The sequence below is a fragment of the Fistularia commersonii genome, chromosome 22, assembly GCF_037954325.1.
Source record: "Fistularia commersonii isolate RoL2024-O1a breed Wild chromosome 22, RoL_Fcom_v1.0, whole genome shotgun sequence".
Lineage (NCBI taxonomy): Eukaryota > Metazoa > Chordata > Actinopteri > Syngnathiformes > Fistulariidae > Fistularia > Fistularia commersonii.
The window spans coordinates 3,590,001-3,609,755 of record NC_141305.1 but is presented as its reverse complement, the minus strand read 5'-3'; the positions used below and the strand labels follow the sequence as shown (position 1 = coordinate 3,609,755).

Genomic DNA, 19,755 nt, shown 5'->3' with positions numbered 1-19,755 from the left:
GCGCGCATTAACGGGCGCTTGAAGGTGGTCATCAAACGAACCTAAAGGCTGGTCTAGAACATAATCCTTTCCAGTCGGAGATGGAGGAAAGCGGTCTGGACAGACAGTGGAGCTCCATGTTCGGCAGTCAATGCAAACAATCGCATTCTAAGCCCGCAGATGATAATCTGGAGCAGATGACGGACGTCTCATTTTGCCGTCACAAACATATCCCTAAGCACGACGGGCGCCGCACTATTCCAGACATACTTTCACGAGCACTTTGGTCTATTTCAGCATTCTATATTCACACCGCATTTTTTTTTTTTTTTTCCAAATTCAGGGTTCCTAGAGCTTCAGGACTTTTTAAGACTTTTTTTTTTTAATACTGTTCCATCTGAAATTAAAGGCCGACTTTACCAAAATTGAAGAAGAGGGAAAGACATCAATGACTTCAAATGCTTAAGGAAAAATAAAATGTTTGAAGCTGCATGCAGCTCCCCCCCCTCCAACGGCTCTGCCAGAAAAATACAAATCGGAACAACAACACCACTTTTATCATCCTTGTCGGCCACTTTAGGGTGAAAAACGACAAAACGTGTCGCCAACACAGTGAAAGATAACCACTAATATTAATAATTAAAGTTGTATAATGTTGTCAGTTCAAATGTGTCAAAGCTGGTGGTCCAAAGTTGCACCGACCAGGAGGCACGGAAGAAGACCTGCGCTCACATTTATAGCCGAAAAACAAATGAGAGTTATCACGCTTCTATCCGGCAGCCAAGTATCTGTTTGAAAAAGTTGTAATTCAAAAGAGTCGGAGCTGCTGGCACTCGTTTTGACCACGCCAAAGGGTTCTGAAGAAAATGAAGAAATGGGAGAATTCAACAAAAAATTGGTTGACATTTTTATGATAAAAGGTGGCTTTTAAAATGTCTCTTTTTTTTATTCAAGTGACTCCGTATTATCTACATTTTTTTTTTTTTTTCATAGTTATTGAGCTCCACAGTATCTGCCAGAGAGGTCAGAAGAGTAGCAAACTCAAACATATTTTCTCAGTTGGGATTTTAATCTCATGACAACACAACAAAAGCTGGTGTTGCAACGGATCTACGCGGTTTACAAATCGCAAACGTGGATCTGCTGGTAATGTCATTGGCTCATTTAGATTAATAAGCTGCGTTTGGGTGATTAATAAGCTTTCAGCCGTCAGACAGATGTGGGTATTGTCGTGGGGAGAAAAACGGGCCTTTCATTGGACAATGCTTGCAGACTGACAGGGATTAGATGTTTTCAGGCTGTTAGAAGACCATCCATCTAGCGCAGTGATGAAGGGGTACTCGAACCTATCTGGAGAGCAGATCTATCTGCTCTCCGCTTTGTTTTTACCGGCCTCGGCCTTTTAACCCGCCCTCCGGCGGGAGTCGCGCTCTGCCTGCCCCTCCGCCGCCCTCGCCTCTGACATTTTACCTTCTTGGTGTGCGGGGAGGAGTCCAGGGTGCTGCTGTAGTCCTGGGGGTGCATCATGGTCATGTCGGAGCAGCTGTCGTCCAGCACCTCCTGCATGCTGTTCACGCTGCTGCTCTGGCTGCCCGTGCTCACCGAGGTACTGGGGATGGAGTGGTTGCTGCCCAGGCTGTTCATCTTACAGCTGACCGCCTCGCTGTCCTGCAAGGAGGCGTCCGGACTGCGATGAGCTCGTACGGTTATCGACAATTCAAAGCGACAGCCTGTTTCGCTCAAATCACGTTTGACGATTTGACCATAACAGATCACCGGGGAGAAAAAGGGGAAATTGCCAGAGGTGAACGGTGACCAATTGCAAAATGAAAAAAGAAATACTTGATAAAATGTCCCGAGCTGTGTGCAAATTGTAGTTATGAAGAGCCGAAAACCGCAACAAGTGCGCATGCGGTTCTCGCAGACATTTCTGTAAAAAACATGGAGTTAAATAAGTCTTTTCAAGTCACGAAACTTAACCTCTGCCTGATGAGTGTTTTTCTCTTTTTTTTTTTTTTTTAAATTGGTAGTTTTGCCACATAAATTCGGTTCAATCCACTTGTTTGGGTGGAAGATTTAACACTGTTTTCCTGTCAAAGCGGCGTCACGGCGGTATTTTGTACACTTGAAAACTTCACTCAGGCTACTGTTGGCAGAGAGCTGGGAGGATAATTACTGGCATGATGCACGAGAACCCAACGGGGCAGCTTTGGGTGTGCGCTGTGGTCGGGCCTTTGGATTCTCTTGGTAGATCCCGGAGCCTTTTCCTAGCTTTAGCCTCCTGGGTAGCCGAGTTAAACGGTGCAGGGTGTCAGTGTAGCTACTGGACGTCGCTCCCTGGTTTTATTTGAGGGACATGGTGTCAGTGTCAACGTGAAGAACCCAGACAGTTTTTGGGGACACTCAAAAGAAAAGTTCAGTGTGTGCGTCTCGAAACACCCTGGTGGAATTTCTACAATATAATTTGGGACTAGTTAGCCGCTCCCCAGTTCCTCGCTGTGTGTGTGTGTGTGTGTGTGTGTGTGCTGTAAATCAGAGCTCATCTGCTGGGTAGCAGACAGCAGCCTGCTTGCTGGCTCTGAGGAGAATAGCTCCCTTGTCGCTCATTCAAAATATATAGTAGGAAATGATACACAGCCGCGTGCAGCCGGTGCGTGTTGGCCGGCTGATCATTGCTCTTTTGGCGGGATTAACCGTTATTGTTTTAAAAGGTTCTTTTGAGGCCGGTGTTTGAGCGCTGAAATGTGTGATGAAAATTAAAAAAAAAAAAAAAAAAAAAAAAAATCGCTTCTCTCGACTGAAGCGCAAGGTAGGACAGTTGTAATCACAGAGGCTCATTGTTTCAGACACTTCTTGTCGCCATCTGTGCTGATAAACCCCAATATTCTAATCTCAGCATTATTTCTTAGGTCCCGGGAGCTTCCCCTTATATTTCCCCTTAATCTGTCCCTCCTCCCTCTGACGCTCTCCTCACCTCCTCCTCTTCCTGGCTCTCTCCCATGGGCCCGTTGTGTTTCTCCTGGTAGAGGATCTTTTTCATCTTGCGGTACTGCAAGTTGTCCAGCTCGCGCACGGCGTCTTTCGTCCTCTGGATGAGGTCGATGAGAATCCGCGGCGAGCGCTCCCGCCGCACAAAGTCATGCTGGGGAAAAGAGAGTAGAGGGTCGCTCAGTTAGGGAAAGGTCAGAGGTCATGTTGAAAAGTTAAGGGGGGGGATGGTTCAAGGCAAGAAATGGTATTTGAATTTCTGTTATACAATCAAAATACAGTTTTTCTTTCATATAATATTGGGGGACTAATAATCGAATAAAACCTAACAACTAAAAGGAATGTCCACCTTGACCTCAGCTTCTACGTCTTGCAATCTTTTAAGAATTGAGAAGATGTAGAATATTGCAAGTGCGACTTTGTGCGTCACTAGAGGGCGCCTGTAGGTTGTTCAGGACACTGAGGGTCCCAGGCACACTTTATATCCTCCTATACAAATCCATCATCCCTAACAGCGACATTCATTGCTATAAACGGTTAAGAAATTGGAAATAAGAAAAAGAAATATAGAAGAAAAAAAAAATAAGGGTGCCTGTGTCCTGGCCATCAAGTGTTTGAATCAACCATTGAGTCACTTACTCCAAGATTCCATCGTTTAGGCTTTTTTTTTCCAGATTACTTATAAAAAATTAACATATTTGAAAGGACATTTCAAGCCAAAGGGGGGGTGAGAACATGTGAGGTTACCTCAACAAACTTGAACCACTGAACCAAACAGATGTTCCTTGTAATGCGTGGGCAAATTCCTTGAGCATTATTGTTACGCAAAAGGGAGACGGCTCTCTGTGAGTCAGGATCAATCCTGTCAGCGCCGCAACTTTTCGAGAGGAGTTCGGTTGAGGTGCAACTTGCTGGAGGCCGCGGTGTGTTGCATTTATGATGCTATTTATGTTGCGTTAGATAACCAGCAGGTCACAGCGGGTGGGTGTGGCAAGTGGGTTAGGGGTGAGAATGTAGTTTGGGGGTGTGCACGCAGCTGATTGTGTCCTGTTACTTCACCGAAACCGGGATGGAAGTCAAAGTGAAACATAAATGCAAGATGTCCCCCCCTCCCCACACACACACACATTTCCACCCACTTCCCCTCCTCTTAGTCACACTCATTCATAAAATATTGGCTGTTTAAATGGCTGAAAATATGAGCAGCCTCACAAGTACTGAAATATATATAGAGAGTAAGAAATGGAAATATATATATTTTCCCGTCTATTTGCAGCACTCTCTCTGCACACCTTCCTCTCCATGTGACAGATGCTGGTGTAATGGGTTATTCAGGACACCGGGGAATGACATCACGCTCTGAAAATAGAGATGAGAGTGATTTGTCCCGATTTTTGATGGACCGACGTTGCGGTGTGGGAAGCTGGCCGCCCCCCCACCGCCCACCGAGCAACCAGAACTTATCTACTGCTCCTCAGAGTGGGCTTGGTGTGAGTGGGTCACGGCTTCCTCTAAAGCAATGTTAAGGAAACCCGGGACTCTTCTTAATAGGGCTGGAGGAAAATAGACAAATAAATAAATAACTAATATATACACATACACACACACACACAGTATGTATCTAATTACAGTATATATATATATACACACACACATACATACATACACACACACACACACATCTATATATGGGACTGTCTCAGAAAATTAGAATATTGTGAGAAAGTTCTTTATCTTCTGTAATGCAATTAAAAAAACAAAAATTACTTTTTCATGATATTCTAATATTTTGAGATAGGATTTTTGAGTTTTCTTAAGATGTAAGCCATGATCGGCAATATTAAAATAATAAAAGGCTTGCAATACTTCAGTTGATTTGTAATGAATCCAGAATGTATGACATTTTTGTTTTTGTAATTGCATTACAGAAGATAAAGAACTTTATCACGATATTCTAATTTTCTGAGACAGTCCTGTATGTATAGATTGAGAGAGGGATTTTTTATTCATGTTTGTTTATTGTTTGTATGATACTATTTATTGGTTCCTATCCCTCTGCAATATTTCATTTAAATGAATTGCACTGCCCCTTTCATTATCTATTTTTTTTCCCTGAGATACATAAATAAAGTTAAAAAAAGGCAAATTACTGTCACGATACGACATGTGCCAGATGCACCATTATAAATTTGAACAAAGCGTCAAGATTAGGTCTGATATGTGGTCTGGTCAGACAGAGACATAGTAAAAAGAAGATAAAGAACTTTATCACAATATTCTAATTTTCTGAGACAGCCCTGTATATCTACACACACATATATATATATATATATATATATATATATATATATATATATATATATATATATATATATATATATACACACACACAAACACACAGATATATATACATATATGTATATATATATATCTATATCTATATCTATATATATCTATATAGATATATATAGATATGTGTGTCTGTGTGTATATATATCTATCTATATATATCTATATCTATAGATATATATAGATATATATACACACAGACACACACACACACACATATATATATATATATATATATATATGTGTACAGACATTTTTTTTTTTAATTATTTTCTTAAAACTGTATTTTCTCTCCCAAAATTCAGTGACTGACAATGAAATCAAATCATTTAAATAGCTGAATCTCATCAATAATATATCTGTAATTCTCAAGACGCTACGCGTGGGAAGTAAAGATGGATCCATACGCTCATGAATGAGGGTCGCTAATCGGTTATTTCTTCATTATTAATGTTATGACTATTATAGAGAATGAGGTATACAGAGAGATTAGTGACCTGATTCCCCCCTTAAAGAGCTAGAGGGTGTGTGTGTGTCTGTGTGTGTGTGTGTGTGTGTGTGAGCTGAGAGGAAGAGTGATTTTGTGCATATGTCTCACAGGAGAAAGTGGGGTATTAATCATAAGTCAACAGCCGACCCCCTCCCGGCCCTCCACCATAAAGCAGCCCCTCGGACACTGATCCAAAGTCTGTTTAGTACTTATCCCTGTATAATGGTTCTTGGGGCAGGATTTGGGTCAGGGGCGATGGGAAGAGGATCCCAGTCTGAATATCAATCCCATCCAGATAAACCCAGTGCCCCTCTTTTTAACCGTTATCTAACCACGGATCCCCCCCCCCCCCCCATCCCCCGCTTCAATCCTCATCCGAGGTAGGTGAGAAAGTTCCTGCTCGGACTCGCTCAGAGTTAAGCGTGATCACCAAGAACATAAAACTCTTAGGGACCAATTGGATTAGTCGATGTGAGATGTTAGTCACAGAAATGAGCTGATCAGCCCCCTTAACAACGGCGGGAAACACAAAGGAAAACACCCATCGACGCCACTTTTGTGTATTTTTTGTGTGTGTGTCGTAAATTTTCTTTGGCAGGAGGGCTTAAGAAATCTCATCATCAAGACTGACTTGCAGCTGCCATCTTTTGGAAATGTAGTTTCATGGGATTATTTGGCCGATCGTTTGACAGATGGCGGTGGAGGAGAGGCGGACAACATGTGATAATATTATCTGAACCGTGAGACTGAACCAGAAATATAGAAAAAGCAGTTTTGACTTGAGCGTAAGATAAGACTCTTCAAGGCTCTCCAGTAAAAATGTAATAATGATCCGATAGTAGTTTTCGCGAAGACAAATCCAGAAGTCAGGGAAGATAAGCAAGAAACTATCTTTTGTATCAAAGGACATGTGACACTTGTTTTCATTTATATCAATTTAATTAATTTAATCCAGTCACCATTTTGGTGACTTTTTCCTTCAATTAAAAATGTTTCTGAGAGGGAATGGTTGAAATTAATAACAACTATCCACAAATATCCAGGGATCTGGACCAGCCTTTTTTTTTGGGACCAAACCTACAATGAGACTATTTGTCAGTGTCAAAGGACAGCGGTGTGTTCGATCAATTTGAATTTACAGCTGTCCTTTGACATTGTTTTGCCTATTATATGAATTTTGTTTCTCATGTTCAGCTTATAATCAAGAAAAAAAAAAAGAAAATGATTATTTTCATTATCAAAAGTATGAAGTCCCTGCTAGTGAAAAATCAATGAGGCTTTGAGCTTTCACACAAATGCTTTGGTTGTTGCCCACCAAATGTTGTTAATTTACCGTAACATTTGGATCATAGCGAGAAACCAATGTGGGAGTGGCAAAAACACACACACACACACACACACACTCCATGTTTGTGCAAAGGCACAGGAAGCACAGTCACGAAAAACAAAAAAAAAGGGAGGGAGGGATGAGAAAGAAGAAGCGATTCTCAGCAGGGTGCTGCAGAAGACACTGTGTGTATGCTTTTGTATTAGGGAGCCACGGGTGGGTGGGAGTGACTCATCCGCATGGCTCCGGGACTGCCTGAGACAGGAAGTGAGGTCGGAGCTGGAGGGATTACAGAGAGAGCCCACTCACTCGTAGAAGCTCCCCCGACGAGGGTCTGTCCTGAGGAATTTTCAGTAGGCAGTAATCAACAAAGCTCCGGAATGGGTCAGACCTGGGTGAGGAGAGGGGAGAGACAGAGGTCACGGATTCTCCCTCCGAGTTAAAGCACACGTTTTCACCACAACTGCTTCATCCACGTTCAATATTGCCGTTTCGATAATGGGCTTCGGTCGCACCTGCAGAACCGAACGCTCAAAAAGCGTTATGGTGTATTTTCTCCCACTGCGCTTCATTACAATCCTATGCGATCTCGCCTAAAATATGAACCATATGCAGATTATGTAAAAATCTGGGGCAATAAAAATATGGGCCACTGGAGCTGGAACAGTTTGCAACCGACCGACCGACTCAAACTCAGATCTCATCCTTTGTGTTTCGGGATTGCTGCTCGAAAGGGGAAAAGTAGTCAAGGAGTGCCGTCCGCGTGCGATCGTGAGGTCACGGCCGGGTCGCGGCCACGTCGGCTGAATGTACACCCTGTCCGTGATGAGTGCAGGTCTGTCTTGCGCCAGGATACAGTATATACAGCGTGGCCTTGTGTTTGTGTTCCAAAGTAACACTATGGAGCTTATGTCTCTACTTGTCTCATCTGGCTGGATGCTGCGGAAGCCTCAGGCCACTGGAGCACCTCCAAAAATACCACAGCCATGCGCCACCCCACGCTTGCCTCAGCACGATGCTCGGTCTGCAATGTTCTCCGAGCGCTCTCAAAGGCAAAATGCAAGTTAAAACCCCTCGCTCGCGTTTCTGATGAACCGCTTGTCAAGACGATACGAATTTTTTAATTTATTTTTTTATTAGGTGCAAATGAACCCTGTTATCTAACTCGGAATACCGGGCTGAAAATAATAATACCGCCGATGCCCGCGGGCTGTTCTGAGGCAGGTAGGGGTGAAAATTCAGCGACTTTCTCCGGTTGTGTAGAAACAGCCTCTTGCAACATTGGCAAAACACTACGTGTGCAGCAGCTTGTGCATTACACAAGTGTGTATGATAACGGAGAGATAATGAAAGAGGTCGGAGAGGGGGAGCACATCAAACACGGGGTTAATATTTAACGAAGGTTGCAACCCCTGACAATCACACAGGTGAACAGTGGAATGTGCTTTGCCTGGATGATGACCGTTTTCCAAACATGGTTTTTAATCAAAATGTATTCAGACTAGCACGAAATGTCTACTCTTTTTTTCTTCCATGCCCCCAGCTCAGTGCACGAGCGGGTGAACTGGATGGCTTGCGAGCATCGTGCCCTATGACCCGTACGCGTTTGCAAGCTTTCCAACCAGCCGCGGCCACTAAGTCGGACGTATGTAAAGTGAAAATGTGGTGAGAAACCCCCCCGATATCTCTGCTTCCTGACAAATGGTTGTGATTTTTTTTGAAAAAAAAAAAAAAATAAAAATGTGAAGATATTGTGAAAGTCAGGGGAGAGTAAGTGTGTGCACCTCCTTAAACCAAAATCAAACAGTGCCTTTTGCGCTCTCTGTAAAATTCATGTATGAATGTCTGTGTAGAAGCCTTTAGGAGAGCGTGCTTTTTTTCAGATAACCTCATTGTGGAGCACCTGAGTAAGTTTTCTCTAATTCAACGTGAGATTTGTTTAGAAATATGAGACAGAGCTGGAGAGAGCTATTTCCTACCCTGTAAGTTGAAGCTTACTGTTTCTGTGTATATAATAATATGCAGCTCATTCAGAAAAAAAAGATATACACACTCTAGAGATTGTGAGTGTATCCTCCTTTGGATACAAGCGTAATTTACACAGAGACATCTGTGTCAGCCCACGCTGATAATATAATCTACAGTTTTGGAATTTTTTTTTTTCTTTTTCTTGAAGTGAACAGCGCTGTTGTTCGGGACGATAATTCCGGGTTTTGGCTCGGGGATAGCTCGGGCCAAGCCGCGAATATTTTTGTTCCTTAAAAGCTGGTATTTCAATGTAACAGAGCAGAACTGAACTTGGGAGTGCTGGAATGAGGGCAGGAAATATGGTACCGCACATGACAAGTTCCATGCAGACAAGGAGTCAAGTTATTTTTAAAGGGGGTTTTGCAGAGACCTCTCTGCTGCCTCGGTGTCATCATTTGCTTGGCTTTAGTTCCAGAAGCGTGTCGGGAGAATCTGCAAACACCCTCAGTTTAAGTTCCCTTGTCGCTTTTTCCTATTCACAGCCCAGGTTTAGGAGCAGGCTAACTTCTGAATCTTACAAAGAGTAGATCCGTATAAAGTAATTTTCAGCTCGTTTTACTTCCTTCCAGTCCGTGAAATAATTATTACATTACATTTACCTGTCAGGGACTGTGATTAACTTTGTGCTTTTTTTTTTTTTCCTTTTATTGTTTGGAATAAAGTCACTGTTCTGGTCTCTGGAGTGTTGCCAGAGATCCATCAGAGATGTTGGAACATTTTTATTTTAAGAAGCGAAGTCTGTTTCCCCTCGAGAGTTTCCTCCATCCCATCAAGTATGTAATTACACTTTTCTGTTTTCAGCAGTTTGTTGTGAAATCAAAAAAAAAAAGAAGAAGTTATCAGCTGGTTTTATCATTTATCGATACGGAAAGACTGGCAACGACTGGTATTCAGACACAAGCAATTAAATAAGGTCACACTCTTTTCGTGCTGCTGCTGATCTTCTTAAATACTGTTTGGTTCAGAATAAGACAAAGGAAAAAACATCTGGCTTTACCAAAGAACAAATTACTTCGTGTCTGACAGAACAGTCAGTTGCTCTTTCGGGTTCGACAAAATCTCAATGGATCACAAATGAACCGGTTTTAAGAAGCATTTTTACGAGGAATAACTTATTGCACAGGAAATGTGACTAAAACATCAGAGATTCCCGAGAGGGACATTCGGGGGACTTTATGATGTTCATCGGAAATCAGTTACAAGTTGTGCTATACATCAATGCACAGTTTGGGTTTAAAAAAACTCTGCACTTGAATAACCCCAAAAACTACCCGTGAGGTGACCCACGACTTTATGGTATAAATTGTTTTTCCATATATTATCAATTGGCTTGGATTTAACTTGCACTTTGCAGCATGGACTATAAGGCACAGGAACTCAGACCAGTGCCACACTTGTTACGTTTTGCCCCTTAGAACCACAACAGGAAACCAAATCAATACATTTTCCCCCTAAAACCCTTAAGCCTTAAAAAGCTTCAAAAAGATATTACAAAACACATCAGAAGTTTCCTCACTAATCACACAAGAGCCGTGGGAACGACGACAATTATGGAGGCCGCGGTGTTTGTCAACGTTGAGTGTTGACGCTGGCCTGGAACCCTGTCTGATCGGGGCGAATTTGGGCGGCCTACAATGGATATGAGGGTTGTGGTCACGGTGGCCTGGGGAGGACCCGAGTCTCAGGCGTCGTTTGAGAGTTTTTGATTGATTATGTCTGAAATTAGATTCTATCAAGAGAAAGAGCCCTAAAAGAGGACCGGGTTAAAGGCACAGCCTTGTTTTCTACGACCGACCGTCGTATTACATTCTAGCCAGAACGCATTAGAATTTTTTCTGCTTGAAGATTCCGAGGCAATTATTACACAAGAGTCTTACAGGGTGACCTTGTCCAGGCCCCGTCGCCGGGGATCACAGGTCACACAGATTAACAATGGGGACGTCTTAACCTGGCTAAGTCCAGATTGCATTTCATATTCAAGGTCGACAGGAGGTATTGTGTTTGCACTGGCTAAAATTTCATTTGGGCGAACGATATTTTTGGAAATTTTGCTGACTTTTGAAATGCTCTACATCACATTTCAGACTGACAAAGTTTACGGTCGGTAAATGTCGCACACGGGGAACGGTATTAGAGTTGTGTGTTGGAAACATACCACTCGTTGGACTGCAGCGTGGGGGAGTCGTTCTGTGCGATGTGATATAAGGCACTCATAGCGTTCATGTTGAAGAGGGGCGGTTTGCGCTCCGCTGAAATACAAATCAGACGGCAGAAGGACACAGGAAGTCAGCTAATGGTGGTTGCAGGCACAAGTCTTTAGAATGAAATATACTTCTCATTGATATTTCAGAAGCGCACTGAAGGAAATGGTCCTCTATTGAGATTTGTCCTCACCCAGTTCAATACAAGTGATTCCCAGGGACCAGACGTCCACCTTTCCCTCATACTGACCCTCGTCCATGGCAAGGATCACTTCTGGGGCCATCCTGGGGACACAGACATGAAAATGCACAATCACACAGTTTAAGTATGGGGGAGCGAGGGGTGGAGGGGTGCGGGAGGGTGGTGGTGGGGGGGATCCGTGAAAATGTTATAATCTGCTAAGCCTCTCAGAGCTTTTAAAGACTCTGGTATGCTGTGATATCAGCTCAGTTTGCAAATGTTGGTGTGAATTTCTGTATATGCAGAGTGCAGGAAACCCGAATGTGTGTATGTCTGATGAATAAGGCAACGATTTGTGCGCCTGCCTTCTGGCATTATGGGAGTTCGACAAGGGGTTCAACTGTTGCGCTCGTTTTGCCTTCGCCATTGAAGCTGCGCGACTGTACCTGCACGTGTCGCAGACTTTCTATGAGTAAACAAACGGCATTAGCCGAGGCTGCGTCGGCTGCCGTAACAATATATAGAAAAACATTTTGATCCAAGACCTGTTTGACCTTCCCCTCCTCCTAAAAATGCTGGAGTAACGCATTTGTGACTCAGAGATAGTCAATTCTGGACTGATTTCTTCGGATTTATTCACGACTATAATAGAAAAAGCCACGATGCGTGTTTAATGACTAGCGACTAAGACATGAGAGGAAATGAATATAAAAAGGTTGGTTAATCAAGAGAAAACTGACAAAACCGTCCCATCTTATACATCTATGTTGCCGTTACGTTTTAGTGCACTGACCAGTAAGGTGTTCCCACAAAAGAGTTGGCGGGTGAGGCAATGGAAGCGGAGCCGAAGTCAGCCAGTTTGACCTGGCCCAGCTCGGTCAGCAGGATATTACCAGCTTTCACATCTCTGGATGGGGAGGAGATGAAGACGGTACATGGAAAAAAAAAAAAGAGGCAGAGGTATGTTGAAAATACAACTGGGCCGCATTTAACGAATAATAAATAAATAAATACATCACAATTGACATGCTTCTTCATCAGATTAAAAAGAAAACAAAACAAAACACACAATTAAATGTATAAATGTATCGCCAGACGAGGTTCAAATCCATTTCTACTTCGTTGCTCGTGAAAGACGCGAGATCAACATTTGGGGAATCGGAAACAGCGACTCACGTCTGGAATTAAAATTTGACGTATGACGGTTTGAAAAAGTCAAGGTTGCTTTGAATTCTGTTTTTTTTTTTTTTTTCCAACCCGTTTTCATTCAAACAGTTGCTATTTCTAAGGCTGATGCTTATTTTCAAAAGAATAAGATTTCTGTGATTTCATTTTGGAAACACTATTGCTGCTTCTTTTTTAAAGTTGAATAATTTAGCTGTGGCAATATCATGATTTCCCTCAAAACCACTAACCAATTAAAATCTTAAAACATATTACCGGATAGCGATCCGTGTCTGGATCAACTGGATCAAGACAATAAAAGTCCACAATAAATACAATAAAGATGTATCATTACAGATTTTGCTAAAGTGATACACGGGTCTTCTATGCCTTCAAGTTTTTGACTTTTGCATTTCTTAACCTACATGAAGCAGCGGATGTTGGAGAGACTGAACATGCAGGATTTTCAAGGACAAACAAGCACCGTGTCAGTCAAACTTGTACATCACTAAAGATGAAAGGGAGGTGTTGCAACTAAAATGTAGGACACACGGAATGACGCAGTTTGTACGATTAATAATTACTTGTGTCTCTGCTTATTATCGCAGGGTTTTTTTTAAAGTGTGTTGGGTTTTTTTTTTTGCAACAGGAGGAAGGAAATACACAGACTCACCTGTGAATCATATTATGGGAATGTAGGTAAGCCAGTCCTAACAAGGCACCGTGGGTGATGGCAGCAATTTCCACCTCTTGGAGTGGTTTCTTATGAACTTGGAAAGAAGTATAATGAAAATTAGAACGAGCAGTTATGCTTATAAACTGTAGCAACTCCATGGAAAATGTTTGAATGTTAAATAAAGCCAGCGGCAGCAACAATAAAGGTGCTTCCTGGTTATCTGCCATATAAATGGCATGTAAACAGTGTGGATGTGGGCTGACATACAGGCTGCCTCCTGACCGTTGCAGTGACAAAGAGCGTATCAGAAGGTCACTGCGCTAACACAACTGAGACATTTCACAACAAGGTGAATTTCTCAGAAACAGACCAGTGTGAATGTTTACCTCCCGTGTCGTGAGCGCTGACGAGAACGCGCTCACGGGTTATTACTAAAACACAATGGGCTCAGGTTGAGGAAGAGACTCTGGAATCTAAGAAATGGGCTCAGGGGGTTCCAGCTTTTAAAAAGATGACATTGTGTGTCTTTGAAAGGTAGAGAGCAACACTAAACCAGATTTACAGATGTGGCTTCTCCATCTGTAGAGATTTACAGGCAAGTATGTTCACAGCAGATGATCCTGCTGCAGGGACATTCTTTTTGATAGATAAAATTGCAGTGCATCCACCTCAAGCCTGTGCTTTGTTTAGGTTGATGTCTTATTTTGATGGGATTCACAAGATTTCACTCCTTTAGGAAGTTACTGGCACAAATGATATCTAACCGCCGGAGATGTTCCCGTGTCTGGTGAGTATCGTGACATAAGGCCGAACTGTAACCCTGTTCATATTCCGCGTCTGGATTGGATTAGGTTGATTCTAAGTTAAAACAAAACAAAAAAAAAAAAACCAACTAAAGAAAGAGTTGTGAGATCAAACTAAACCTTCAGGTAGGGGGGAGAAGTTCCGGGTCACATGGCATTTCTTTTGAATCCAGGCAGATTAAAAACAACCAAACTACAAGCATATAATAAAGGTGCTGTGGAAGAAAAGAACACATTCTGAAAATAAAAAAAGGCTTTTTAGGACTCTGTTGAGAAAAAAAAAAAAAAAAAAAAAAAAAGATTTTCACCCCAAACTAGTCAGAACAAATGTCTGAGTACTATTTTTGCGGCTTCTTTCTGTCACAGTTTGAAGATCGGACAGGAAGTATGACATACTGTATACCTACCCTCTAATAAATCTGATGCGGAGCCCAGGCAGTACTCCATCACCAACTGAGAGAGAACACAAAAGGTTGGCGTTACATCAGAAAATATCTTCAACGCAAATCTGCCAAAGTTAAAGTTGCTCTCTAATGAGAAGCGGCAGATGAGCTGGAATATGCTGAGGAAGAGGAGGTGCGAAGGATCGACCCACCCAGGCAGTGTTGTCTTTCAAGTAGCAGCCTTTGTACTCGATTGTGTTTGGGTGCCGGAGCTGTCCCAAAAACTTGACCTCCTTAATGATGTCCTGCCATTTCTGCGGGGAGACATTCGGGAAAACACGCAGATAGAAGCATATCAGGTGGCTTTGCTCAGAGCTCCATCTTTTACCACTTAAGAAACAATATTCTTTTACGCTGTAGCAACATAAATGCAACTGACGGGCCACTAGATCGGTGAAAAATGAAATGCTAATGCTTTTTGGCCGGAGGAGTTGATATGGAACCCAGAAGTGTGAGCGGGTCTTGAAAGAGCGGGAATGTCTGAGTCTTCACAACCTTCACTAATGAGTTCTCAGAAGGGAGTCGCCGAAACCAGAGATGAAGGCTCGAGTTCAACTCTCGCCGCTCACATGGATGTTGCCTTCTGCCTCAACTCTTTATATGCTTCGCTTGAGGGAGGCTCATATTTTTTTTTCCCTGCAACCTTGCGTCATCTGATGGCGAGTAATAGCCTTTCGTGATTTTGACGTAATTTAGCTCCTCCACCAAAAATGAGACGTCTCGCACGCAACTTGCAAGCCTAATGTGACAGCAGTGAGGATGGTGTGATGCTATTTCTGTTCTCTCACGAAGATAATAAACACTGGTTACACTCCACTTGTTCTCGTGTTTATATATCTTTTTGCAATGCTGTTTAGATATACAACACATGGGGTTTGAGGAGTAAATTTCTGTGTGTGTGTGTGTGTGTGTGTGTGTGCGCGCGGTTCTATGCCAATGGTGTCTCCTACCTCGGTAGTCTGTTTGCCATTATAGGACATCTTTTTAATGGCCACCACCTCGTTGGAGTAGGAGTTACGAGCCTGCAAAACACATAAATGGAAAAAAAAAAAAAAGTTATTTTTCCGGCATGTAAGCCCAAGCATATGCAAAACGAGTTTAAAAATATATATTTTTGAAATGTCTGCGGGCTGAAAATAGTCCCCAATGGTAATATAGATGTGAGCTCATAGCATGTCATTGTAAACTCATCATTTTGGTCCCGATCCCTTCTTTCGGCCTTCATTTCAACCCGGCTGCTGCTCTACAGCTTCTCGCTCGTGTAGAATAATGTAAACCAAGATCAGAAAGAGGTGAGGCGCACATTGGCACTTCATCAGCGGGGTAGACAGACGTTCACGTTGCAAGTCTGTCTGATCAACCCGGAGGCAGACGGCCGCGGGGAACAGCTCAGCCGGAGCGCTCGTCTCTCCGCTTCATCCCACTTAGGAAGGAATGGGAATTTCATGTTGAAAATTCAAATGGAATTAAAGCTACAGCGGGCAAGGGAGTATTCCCGGATAAATCCTTTTTTTTTTTCTACATTCATTTGATCCCCGTGATTGCTTGTCGGTCCGTGCATAATAGACCTTCCCAGCGGACGGGTGTGTGAATAGAGCTGGGGAAGAAAAAAAAAAAAAAAAACAAATACTAAAGTACTGGAATCCATCCTAGTTTATTGTCATTACGAACAAAAGGAGGTGTATCAATAATTACAAGGGGCCAATTCATATGTCTTATTGTGAATTCAAAGCTGTGGGTGGAGGGCCTGCGTATTCAGCGGAGGGAACTACCGTCTCCTTCATAATGGAATTCCTTCTTGGTTTTCACGTGCATTAGCTATGCATGCATTTCTTTGACTAAACACGCATGTACAATTACCTACAGAAAATGCGCACATGTTAATGCGCTGTGATCGCGTGTTTAACATGCAAGCCTTAATACCGCGTTTGTGCGGGAGAGATTCGCCCTTTTTAAAAGTAAATTAGCAAAAATTGCCAGGGAAAGCGTGAAAGAAAAAAAAAAAAAAAAAAAAAAAAAGACGCCTGGGGTCCTTGTCATGTATCTGCAACCCTTCGCTCCCTTCACATAGCTCACCAATCAAAGGCTTGATAAGGAATTTGCGATGATGAGTTTAATAAGAGGCTGGAGAAAACCCTGAGAGGGGAACCTGTGGACTTCCATTCAAAGAGCCATAGCTTACAGAGGCAACCCTCACGACACGTGGTGAAATCATTGCTGAATTAATGTGTGCTATATAAGTGGATGTTTAATAAATCATGGGCTAGTCATGGTGTTTAACTCCCGTCTTTGTAGCAATGTGAATATTAACAGGTGAATATTAACCCTATTTTTGTCTTCTTCTTCCACCGCCAAGTCCATCATCACATCATCTTTATTTTAATCGATCTCTTTTGTTTCTCTATTATATTCCAAACCCCTCAGTAGCCGGGTTGAAGGTCCGGCTATATTAAATCAATAACCTTTGAAACTTTGCCTGAAAAAGATTTAAGATTCTGTCAAGTCATGTTAATCCTCCAAGGGGACAGACAAAATCTCAGCGTGGCGAGCAGAGGGCTCAACACCTTTAGCGAGACTTGTCCCAAAAAGATTTGGGCGAACCCGAAGTCCGAGCACGATTTTGTTTTGTTGCTCGGGTTAATACGACCACGTCTGGCCGGAGGACAAACAAATAAGCAAAAGCATTTCTTCTGAAACGTACAAAGTAGACGGCCCCGAAGCTGCCATGTCCGATCTCGTGCAGGTCACAGAAGACGTCCTCGGGGTCATCCTTGAAGAAGAGGTCGGCCAGCTCGGGGTCCTTCGGCACTCCTTTCCGCGTAGACGACGGCATTATGGGCTGGACATGGGCTAGGCGGCAGGGACCGCGCACATGTACACGCTACAGCTTCCACCACCAGAAGTCCGCGACGGGCACGGCATTGGCCAGCTTAAGGAGGACACGGGACAAAAAACAACAAGGGAGAGGATTAAAAACAGATAGCTGAGGATTGACGTGGCAATAAGCGACCCGTTCTCTTCTTCAGGTTTGATTACAGATGCTACTGATTCGGTAAACACATGATTGTCTTTATCGTCCTTTTTCAGGTTTGGTTGATCGTGAAGAGCGGTAGTTTTCCCTCACAAATAATAAAAACCTGGAAAATGGCATTAAAGGGAGGCAGAAATTTCTTTTCAGAGTATTAAATTGTACTTAAGTTTGGCTCATCTGACGAAAAACCCATTCAACATGAGAATTTACATGCAATATTGTGCAGAATTTCTATCCCCCCCCCCGTGAGTTAAAACATTTGACTTGTAGCAATGTGTATTTAATGACATTTCACTCATGTGGGTAAATGATTATACAGCTGGAAAATCAACATGCAAAGGTAACTCACAGGAGATCCGCATCTAAGCTTGCTACTGCACAAAGAGCAGAAATGTATTATTTTCTTCACGATTAAAAATTGGCAATTACAACAAAAAAAAAAAAATCCTGAAAAGTTTTTCTAACATTTTGCAGTCGGTTTTAATGACAGACGGACGCACATTTGAATTGGGCGGAATTCAAATGCTGTCTTTTTGCCATCCTGGCTCGTAACGTGAGACCAGGTCACATGACTGTAAACGCCGACCGGAACAAGGAAATGGCGGTGGATCGTGAATGCAGTTTGGTGGCATCTTAACAACCTGCTGCCAGGAAGACACATCCAGCCAAAGCAATTATCAAGGCCTCAAGTGTTTTTACAGCACAAATCGAACTATAAAACGCGTGTTATAAACTCACGTGAAGATCATTTCCGAGAAGATCTCTTATTACCGACCACCGATTTATAATTTCACTTAATAAACAAGGAAGGGACGGCTAACGCTCAAGATGCTGCACCATTATGGACTTTTCCGACAATTTTGAGAATCACAAGTGCTTTGCCTTGGATAGATTGTTGCAGAACACAGACTGTTTATTCAAGAAATGACACAGCCAGGAGTTAAATAAATGTTTTAAAAGCATGCTTGTTACAATGTTGACTTCTTAAAAGGTCAGTATCAGTGTACTGTAGAGCACTGAATTTAACAAAAAGAACTCGAGGGGAATAATCACACATTGATCTTTTTTGAATGACCCTAAACATCCTTGTTTCTCCGTGCGTATTTACATGCGAGTTACAAGGGGAGAGGACGTTCACAAGATGACGGGTAGCCGCCCGTCAAAGTCGCTGTCACATTTGCTCACGGAGAACATGCGCAGACTCACACGCGCACGCAACACACTTGACAGCTGAAGCTGAGTCACTGATGCATCATTTCATCACATGCACAGAGTAACATTGCCTGTGCAGACAAACACACACACACACACACAAGCGCAGAGTGTTTTGTATCACAACGCTGCAGCCAGGCTGTCAAGCGTGTACTCATCCTGGACACCCTGCTCCAGTTAGCTTCGCTGCACATGCAACACACAGGATCACACACACACACACACACACACACACACACGCACAGACAGTCACACACCATCTCTCTCGTCCCCGGTTCTCTTCCTCCCTCTACCTCTCCCTCTTTTTTTTCCGTCTAGCATGAAATTTCTGTGAACATCATCCAGATGCAGCAGGCAAATCTGGCTCCAAAGGCCAGCCCCACACAGAGCAGCTGACATACAGGCAGAGGCAGCAAGACACACAGGCAGCAAGGCCAAGACACTAAGCATCAGCATCATCCTAATCCCTTCCTCTTAGAGGCATCTAAACCATCACACCCACTCCAAAAATATCATCTCAGAGGCGGCGTCCTGTGCCCTCTGTTCTCTGGCACCGGATGCACCAGAATGGAGCCCTCAAGTTTGAAAAAGTATTTTGGTGCAGGATCAAGGCCACAAACATCAATCGGGGGGCTTCAAACTAACAACACCAACGGTCACGATATGGGTATCGCTTTTACGATTTTGTTCGGCTCACGTGAGTAGACGGCAAAAGAGTTGACATGGGATGTAAACTTGACACGTCGCCTCTTCTATTCTTGGAGGGAAACGGCGACTTCTGCAAGAAGTTGTGAAAGCTGAGCAGGACGCAACTTTTAAAAGGACTGAAATCAGGCTTTCAAGGTTCAACAGAATAAACCTGCACCAAAAGCCTGAAGCTGTT

General features: G+C 43.0%; 1 protein-coding gene across 4 annotated transcripts in view; it reads right to left on the bottom strand.

The window, feature by feature from the left end:
• The window catches only part of taok3a (TAO kinase 3a), a 64,919-nt gene that overhangs the window by 16,841 nt on the left and 28,323 nt on the right, over window positions 1–19,755 (bottom strand). For all 4 annotated transcript variants that reach the window (XM_086169769.1, XM_086169770.1, XM_086169772.1 and 1 more), the window contains exons 3-13: window positions 17,331–17,558; window positions 15,580–15,651; window positions 14,782–14,883; window positions 14,594–14,639; window positions 13,381–13,477; window positions 12,337–12,450; window positions 11,556–11,647; window positions 11,317–11,410; window positions 7,443–7,524; window positions 2,954–3,121; window positions 1,450–1,647 (exon numbers count right to left, since the gene is read on the bottom strand). In XM_086169769.1, coding sequence (XP_086025895.1) covers window positions 1,450–1,647; window positions 2,954–3,121; window positions 7,443–7,524; window positions 11,317–11,410; window positions 11,556–11,647; window positions 12,337–12,450; window positions 13,381–13,477; window positions 14,594–14,639; window positions 14,782–14,883; window positions 15,580–15,651; window positions 17,331–17,462 — 1,197 coding nt within the window. In that variant the 5' untranslated portion in view covers window positions 17,463–17,558. The remainder of the gene's footprint in view (window positions 1–1,449; window positions 1,648–2,953; window positions 3,122–7,442; window positions 7,525–11,316; window positions 11,411–11,555; window positions 11,648–12,336; window positions 12,451–13,380; window positions 13,478–14,593; window positions 14,640–14,781; window positions 14,884–15,579; window positions 15,652–17,330; window positions 17,559–19,755) is intronic.